The sequence below is a fragment of the Coffea eugenioides genome, chromosome 2 (assembly GCF_003713205.1).
Source record: "Coffea eugenioides isolate CCC68of chromosome 2, Ceug_1.0, whole genome shotgun sequence".
Lineage (NCBI taxonomy): Eukaryota > Viridiplantae > Streptophyta > Magnoliopsida > Gentianales > Rubiaceae > Coffea > Coffea eugenioides.
Genome location: NC_040036.1, coordinates 75,854,843 through 75,863,661, shown reverse-complemented (window position 1 = coordinate 75,863,661; position 8,819 = coordinate 75,854,843). Strand labels below are relative to the sequence as shown.

General features: G+C 37.2%; 1 protein-coding gene across 1 annotated transcript; it reads right to left on the bottom strand.

The window, feature by feature from the left end:
- Positions 1-361: 361 nt before the first annotated feature.
- LOC113760289 (pleiotropic drug resistance protein 3-like) lies at positions 362-8,773 on the bottom strand. The gene is made up of 19 exons (XM_027302845.1): positions 8,741-8,773; positions 8,084-8,137; positions 7,907-7,997; positions 7,457-7,758; positions 7,105-7,386; positions 6,636-6,949; positions 6,296-6,456; positions 6,096-6,199; positions 5,469-5,622; positions 5,357-5,390; positions 5,062-5,182; positions 4,641-4,946; positions 4,257-4,547; positions 3,587-3,670; positions 3,352-3,485; positions 2,111-2,338; positions 1,442-1,613; positions 721-975; positions 362-628 (listed from the first exon to the last, which is right to left on the bottom strand). The coding sequence occupies exons 1-19, from the start codon at positions 8,771-8,773 to the stop codon at positions 362-364; spliced, it is 3,387 nt and encodes a 1,128-aa protein (XP_027158646.1).
- Between the last annotated feature and the right edge of the window lie 46 nt (positions 8,774-8,819).

The window sequence follows — 8,819 nt, the reverse complement described above, 5'->3', positions numbered from 1 at the left end:
TATTAAAGTTCATTTATTATTTAAACAATCTCTCCTATATAAAGAGGTCAAGTAGAGAGTGATTTGCTGTAGAAAGATATTAAGAGTTGTCCCCTAACTATTGGAGTTCATAAATATATTACTATAGCAAAAGTTAGACTAAACCATAAGCAGAAAGAAAAATTGTAACTTGCTAAAAGAGTAAAGACAGGATAACCAAAGCATGCGCGGGGCACAATTTGCTTAATGGCCACAATGGCATTCCTCATTCACCAATATTAATGTTCTCACCTTTATTCCTACCCTCCATACACACACACACACACACACACACACACACACATATATATATATAATTTAAAACCACAATCTACATTGCTGATCATCTCTTTTGGAAGTTTAACTTTGAAACAAAATATGAAAACAGGCAAGCTAAAACAATTGGGTACAGAATTAAGATAACAGCCACTATAGGTAGTTGATCATGATGAAATCCAAAGTAGTCCCTCAAGAACTTGGATACTGTTGTAGGCTCTCCAAACACCTCAATCGGCTTGTCAATATCTCCATATTGGGACGTAAGCATTCCATTCAGTGTCCAAGATGTAGGAGCTAAATAGTATAACCATACCCACCACTTTGGAATTTGCTGAAAGTGAAAAAAAAAAAACGATTGGTAAGAATATTAACAAGAATTAAGTTTTCTTCAAACTGTAATAATCCCTTATATAAATTGCTTACTGGCCGAGGAATCAGAAATCCGGCAACAAGGTAATAGATATTGTAAAAAGCTGATTGTAGAACTGCAGCCACTGGAAAGCTTGGTGTAATTGAGACGATCATCATGCCGGTACAATTGAAGAACAGCAAGGTACAGAACATCGAGTAGATGTACCAAAAAACCTTGTAAGCTGACCAATAATACCCAATCATTGGATATGTGATTACCGTAAATGCCAATACTTGGATAAAGACATAAGGGATCTCAATAATGACCTGCAAAAAAAATGATGGCATCATGAAAATATTAGCAACTCTACTGGCAGAATTCTCTTATGGCTGTAGCATATTCTTGGAAGTGAAAGTGCGAGGAGGAGCCAATGCTCTGAAGATATGTCACTCATGGTCAGGTTTAGATTGCAGATTCTTGATTGATGAATGTGTAGAAGTCCTATATGACTATTGCTATCGAAAGGAGAAAAGGGAATATTTCAGAAGGCAGCATCGGATTCCAACAACCATTATTCTCATTTGAGTTATCGCGAATTAGTGGGTTCCAGCTACAAAAGAATTTGCAAAGCAATCATACTGGAACCTGACGAAGGTAAATTAGGCCCTTAATGTGAGTTCAATATACTAAAACTATTAAAACTCAAGATGTTTAATCCCAAAAAGATTCTAAATCTCACATCAGTGAATATGCTGTACTGTCAAATAGAGTACTTGACACTTAAAGTTGTACCTGAGCGAGTGTATAAGCCCAAGAAGCATACATTCCTGCAAATCTTTCCCTGTATAAAACAGTTCGCTCTGTGCTGACGTATGGCAAAATTGAAGACGAATTGTACACGCCACAAAAGAACATTGCGATAAACATGGAACCGAGTATATTGAATAAGTTTTGCTGATTTTCTCTGCAGAATAGAGGAAAAACACAGTCAATGATTTGAGGGGGAGAGGGTTGGGTTGGGTTGTAAGGTGGGAGGGATTGTAAGTAGGAGGTCTTGGGTTCAAGACCTCCCCAAGACCTCCCACTTACAAAAAAAGAAGAAGAAAAGAATCAGTGATTTGATCCTTAGTTACAGAAAGAAATTCAGATCCCAGAAGTTCAAATGAAATGGCATTCTCTCTCTAAAGAAAATGAAAAGTAGAAATATTTTGTGACACATTGAAGTTTTAATGGAAGTCCACTAAGTAATAAAAAATTATTCATGCTTACATAGGCCAAATCATGGTACGTGCTATTCACTATAGGTGCAAGAAAGTAGTAACACATCAGATCTAGGACACGGATGAATAGATAAATGATTGTTAGTTTTCTAAGAAAGGAACTAATCATATTTTCAAGATTTGAGTTAGACATACCACATTAGCATTTTCTTCTAGCAAATCTCAGTATTAAGATACTTACATCTTTTTCCCTTGCTTCCAAAACAATGCCCCGAAAATCAGAGACGTAATAATCATGAACATGAAGCGCATCAAGTTGTAAGAAGGACTTCTCCAGTAAGACCAATGTTGTTTCCAGAGACAAGTTTTGAACTGTCCCCAACCATTTTGTGCATACTGTGTTGGAAAATCCAAAGCTTCATGCCCAATAGGTGGCGAACTCAGGGTATTTGCAAGTTCTTTGTTATTCCTACGACAAATAAAAAAGAAAGGAATAAAAGAGCAATGTTATTCTTGAGGAGAATTCTGAGATCAGTGGCTTCAAAAAGAGATTGAAATTTTCAAGTGTTGTTTGTCACAGTGACGAGTTTAACATTATGATGTATTTAGAGTAAGTTAAGCTTGTATGTTGGACTGTTGGGTGGTTTGCTCTATGTGCCACTCAGTTTTGTGTTCATATTCATGCAGTCCAATAAAGCAGGTAGGGATCTATGCTGAATGCCGCTTGTAGAAGGTTTCAAGTTTAAAGAAAGAACAGGGAAATGCTGCCATGTCAAAGTATGAAATGCAAATTCTTCAATTAGAACGATTAGCTATCTAAGTGCCCAAATGGGTCATAACTGCAATTCTAGTTACTCAAGACAATTTAGTAAGACTAGAATATTGGCAATCTTGTCCAAACAACAAAGAAGATGTATACCGATGTTAAACTAGCATGATAGGAAATGAGTTGGTGGAAAGAATGTCACAGTGGCTGTCAAATGGAGGCAGTAGCCACCCCTATCCTCAATAAAGGTGCCACATTTCTAAGAACAGCTATCCATTGAAGTACTAATCAAAAGTAGAATAAGGCAGCACATAGTATTATCTTTCTTCAATTTTTCATTGACAAAACAGCATATACTGTAATTTTGGAAGCCAGCTTCCTGTCTCGATATTAGTCCATCTATCCACTTTATTGAATAAGAAAGGCAAGGAAGTCAGTGAAGATTAGGGTTATCACGTTATGACTCAAAAGAGGTACAACTTGGAGTGGTGGTGGCCAGGTGGTAGTCATCTATCCTCACCCAGCAAGAAAATATTTAGATAGCAATTACAAGATTGATGCCTATGGTCATCTGAGAAAAAGTGAAACTCACTTTAAAGTTCCACACTGTACCATTCAAAATCTTATCACAGTTGTTTTGCACCAAATACACATCATTCATGGTTCACAGTATAGTGGTAAAAGTTCAGGTATCTGAATTAGTTTATTCTACTTACTCGTACAAAGAAGAACGCTTGTAGATCCCAGCAAAATCTACTCCAAGCTCAGCTTCGGAAGACGTACAAGTAACCTCTAACATCCATGTTGCTGGATTGTAATTATTCCTTATTTTGGGCACACCTGGGATACCCTGTCAGAGTCTATTTTAATCAGATGGCACGAAAAATTATATCATACAAGAAGATGCAAATTGAACAATCCAGAAAGTGGCAACCTGTTTTGGAAACTGACCTCAAAGTATTGAATGACTTCACTAGAGTGTTGACCCAATGGTCCACAGTAGATCATACGTCCACCAGATTTTAGAAGAATTAACTGCAATATGTAAGCAAAGTTCACAATTGTACTAATAGTGATGTTCATTTTCTCAGAAAGTACTAAGCAGAAGACAGGATGATTACTGCATCATGGTTGACTGACATAAGAGATGCATGTGATAGCATGTAATATAAGACATTTGGATGCAGCAATCATAAAGCAAGACTCTTTCATCTTATGCAACTATGAGATCCAGAAACATTGCTAATGCTACATAAATTGAATAGCTGCAGATCTTCGAAAACAAAGAAACTATGGCATTCATTAAGTTAAACACGTTTCTGACTATACCAAAGAAATTCTAGGTCATACTGTTGTTGGCTGATTAGATTATTAGCCTCAGCTTTACATTCTTGTTTACATCTTCAAAAACATGATGCAGCAGCTACTAAATCTATTCTCACTTTTGACATGCTCAGTAATGCTGTGTAATAAGTTCAACGGAATAAGAGGCCTTACTGAAATGTCAATTTCCATTTTCTCTTCTGAATCTATTTTTCATATCATTAGATCCTATTTAGTAGCAACATCAATCGCAGATGTTGACTAACCAGCTGCAGTTGTTTCTTGGTTAGATGCTTACCTCATCAAATGCTTCAAATATGTCAATGCCTGGTTGGTGGATGGTGCAAACAATTGTTCTTCCCGTACTAGCCACATTCTTTATAGCTCGCATTACAATAGAAGCTGCTCTTGCATCTAATCCAGTTGTAGGCTCGTCCAGGAAGAAAATTGATGGGTTAGCAACAAATTCCACAGCAATTGTGAGCCGCTTGCGTTGCTCAGTCGACAAACCATTAACGCCTGGAATGCCCACTAGAGCATCTTTTATCCCATCAAGTTCAATGGTCTCAAGGACCTCTTTCACAAAATCCTACAGATATGAAGCCACTATTTTATGTTAAATTTCAAAAAACAGATACAAAAGCAAAACAATTAACCAACTTTTATGAAGGTAGTATCATACAATTTTAGTTTCCGAATCTATCTGCGGATGAAGTCTTAACCAAGCAGAAAATATGACTGATTCTTCTACAGTAATTTGAGGGGAATGTATGTCAGTTTGCTCACAGTAACCCGAGATTCGAGCAAAGGTCTTTTGAACTTTGGGAAACCCTCCAATCTTTATTTCTCCTTCTACAGTCCCACTAGTTTTTCTACCAGCAAGTACATCAAGAAGGGTTGTTTTTCCAGCTCCACTGGCTCCCATAAGTGCTGTAAGAACACCAGGCCTGAGGGTTCCTGTAATATCACAAAGAAGTTGGAGCCTTTTCTCTGGGAAACCTCGCTCTTTCAGGGCCTGAAACCAGATGAGCAGTGAACTAACACTTGTAATTTAGCCCAACATCCTAAGGAATCAAAAGTTTGATAAGAGCAGTTGTAATTACCAGAGGGGTCTCAACATAGTACTGCAAATCTTGGAACACCACAGTTAGTGGCTCAAAAGGTAAAACCATTTTTCCTGCTGAACCAGAGACTGAATCTCTTTTAGTTTCGGAAGATAGGTACCTGATGCTCAGAAGGAAGGCAACTTGTAGGGTTGCAACTGCAAAATAGTGGAAGTAATAGGCTAAAAACCCACCTTTTTGAGATTCAGTAGTGGTAGCAAGGGAAGGATTTGATGATTTTTCCTCCGCATGCTCTATAACATCCAGTTTCTTAGTTCTCTGTTCTTGCCAGTACTTCTCTCTAGATATGATAGCACGAGAACCAACAGCTGCATGTGTTGCAGTAATAACAAGTTGATACAGTAATTTGACATTTCATGCTTGAATATGTCACAAGATGAACTTACGGTTTAAATATGTTAAGGCCAAAGTGAAACCGAGATTGAACAGTAAAGTGAAGCCAAACAAAGCACCAACCGAAATCCAGAAAAAGTATCCGTCAAAGTTCAATCCTCGGGCATCAAGTGTTTTTTGTCCAATACTGGTGTTTGTTGGAAGCATCTATGCAGACATGAGATTAAAAAGAAATCACGAAAAGCAGTGTGAACATACAACATACAATAGATAATTAAATAGGTTACCATAACAGGATAGTTAACACCATAAACGTACCATGATGACAAAAAATGTCATCTAAAAGGTAGTTCTGATCTATCATAAAAGGTCAAACAATAGTTTTTGATATCTATGAACTACATAATAACTGGACATCATTCAGAGAGAAGTAACCCACTTAACTAGCAAGTAAAAGGACAGAAAAAGTATTGCCGTAAGAGGAAGTTTCATAAAGGAAAAACTGAAAGTGCTGCGTTTCTAATTAGCAATTTAGTTTATGTCTAGCCTGCTGTGTACCAATCTACCATAGCCCCAGACGATATGCATCAGTTTGGCAACCACCTCAAATAAGCCCTCATTGGTTGTCAAGAAACTCAATGTAATGTTAATGCCCTTGGTACATTGAGATGCTTGGTTACCTTCTTCCACCGTGAGGACAGAAATTCATTTAGAGTGAGTCCAATCTCGCCGTATGAGAGTGGAGAAACCCAAAAGCCCCACTTTAACCAATTTGGCATGGAGGCTGCAATAAAAATCACTTGTCAATTCGACTTCCTTTTCCTCTAAAAAGTTAGTTTCAGAGCATTGGAATTAGATGAAAAAGTACAAAAAATCTTACGTCTTGGAATTATGAAGCCACAGAAGGCGAAGACGAATAGCAGTGTCAAGAGACCAACCATCGAGGCAGAAACCACAGTTCGGCATACAGATGCAACAAACCGATACATGGATATTGATGCCACGTGAAGAGCAAATAATACAATTAAATGACGGAAGAACCTAGAAAACACTGGCACTTGGTTAGAGGATCACTAAACATTTTGCGTTCAGCCAACCATTCAACAGAACTCAAAATGATAAACATAAAAGTCGGATGAAATGATGAATACTTGTCAATCGTAATGCAATCAAATTTCAAAGACTCCAATTACTTCCAGGTCTTGTACGATGTGACTAACCTTCCTATCTCAGGATCATATCCAATGACATAATAAGTCAAACTTGTCCAAATTACAGCTTCGAACAATGAGAGCGGAACCTTCAGGATGGCACTTGGAATTGCATAAGCCCAAGCTGGATAGAAGAGTAAATCTCTCTGTTTGTAGAAAACTGCAAGCCTTCCAACAGTCATTGACAATTCTGGAAGTCCATTAACAACAAGCAGGCCACCCGCGAAGAACAAAGCTCCCATGTACTTGTTTGCATGAAGAAGATCAAAGCTCATCATTGTCCGTAAAAATATAGTCATCGAGATAGATGCTGAAATGGAAATCTGCAAATGAAACTTGCTAAATACTCAATTATAGCGTGGAAAGAATATCGACAGAAGAACTGAGATGTCTATAAATAATTAATACAGGTGAAAAAAACATACATTTTCAAAGGCAAACGAAGTGAAGAAACCAAAGTAAACATGTATTTGCTAACCTGAGCGGATTTAAAAATGTAGACGAATCGATTCCTTTTCATCAGCAGGAATTCTCTTGACATACATGCTCTCAAAAGTTCCCATTTAGGAAGTGAATATGCAGTAAAAGTCATAGCATCCTTGTGGCTCTTGGACTTCACTGATGGTGCAGATAGTTGTTCTCTTAGCTTCTCCCCATAAGATGATTGTTTAAATTTTCTTGAAAATGCATCAACAGAGGTATAGTTGTAAGTTTCTTCAGTCGTAAACCAGTATTGTGCTTGATCCTTTCCTGAAATAACCTACAAAGGATTCACCAAGTTTCAGGAAAATGAAAAGCGGTGAAAAAACATGAAACAAACAGGTGTTAACCTCCTGTAGGAAGTCTGCTACTCCTTTTCTTTCAGGACACCTAAATCCACAACTCTCAAAAAATTCTAGAGCACTGCTTCTAGGTCCGTGATAGACAATCTTTCCTTCACTCATCAAGATAATGTCATCAAACAGATCAAATGTTTCTGGAGCAGGCTGAAGAAGTGAAATGAGTATGGTAGCATCTAGGATATGTGCTAGTTGCTGAAGGCAAGCAACAATCTGATAGGTGGTTGAACTATCCAATCCATTTGATATTTCGTCCATGAACAAAGCTCTTGTAGGGCCAACAATCATTTCCCCTGAATAGCAGTATATATCACATTAAATCTGCCTTTTACATTTTCAGTCAAAAGATTGAGCTGCTACACTTGGAAAACATGTTTATTATGCTTGGCTAAATTTATGAGCTAAAACAATAAATAAAGCATCTTTTAGCAACAATAGTACCTGTTGTCAATCTCTTTTTCTGACCACCAGAGACACCTCTCCTCATTGGATCTCCTACCAGTGTGTCAGCACAAGTATCAATCCCAAGTATCTGAAACAAGGTGCACCATCAAGAATATAGTAACATATATTGGATGTTGAATTTAAACTTCCAAAAAACCTTTAAAGGACGAATACTTTTAGAATGTAGTCCGTTCGAAGTGTTGTCTTTTGTCCTTCAACAGAACTTGCCTGTAAAATAGCCAAAAGATAGAAATGAACCAGGCATCAACTTGAAATTGACAAACTGAAGGGAAGGAGTAACGAGAGAGAGCGAGTGTGTGTTTGTCTATGAGCGCATGTTGAAGAAAATGTGTTGAAGACATATTATCAGAATAACACTTCAGAATAGCAGAATAGCTGAATAGGAGGCGAATATATCAATCATTTTTTATCACACTTTAAATGCTAAAGCTTCTACAAATTAGCATTAAAGAAATGGAAATAGGCCAACTAATTATTGCAATTTGCAAGCGTGAACTCAGCTGCAATTGGTGCTGAAACATGATTGTTGAAAACAGAGGTAACCACCAGTCAAACTCAATTCATCTATCATGCATTAAATGTGTCACCTCTGGGCAGCAACATTTGCATCCTAGTTGGAAAGAAGTCCTATGTTACATTCAGTATTTCTATCATGCATAAATTGAAGTACCACTTCAGTCGGTATAATACGCCACTTAAGATCACATTGCAGAAAAGCGATTATAAATTTAAGTCTACTTTTTATAAAAACTGTTTACAGAAAAGTTCTTTCTCAGAAACAGTCATTTTCTTAGTTGTGGATTATATGACCAGAATCAGAATAAGCCCATAAAAGTCTTTCATAATATTTAGCAAGAAAAAGAAATATACATGGACTGTAGAGATTGAA

Coding starts and splice junctions, on each gene's coding strand:
- LOC113760289 (XM_027302845.1), bottom strand. CDS start 8,773: ATGAAAGACTTTTATGGGCTTATTCTGATTCTG. Junction 3,486..3,586: donor AAGTCATTCAATACTTTGAG/GTCAGTTTCCAA, acceptor AGACTCTGACAG/GGTATCCCAGGTGTGCCCAA. Junction 976..1,441: donor GGGCTTATACACTCGCTCAG/GTACAACTTTAA, acceptor TTTTTTTTGCAG/GTCATTATTGAGATCCCTTA.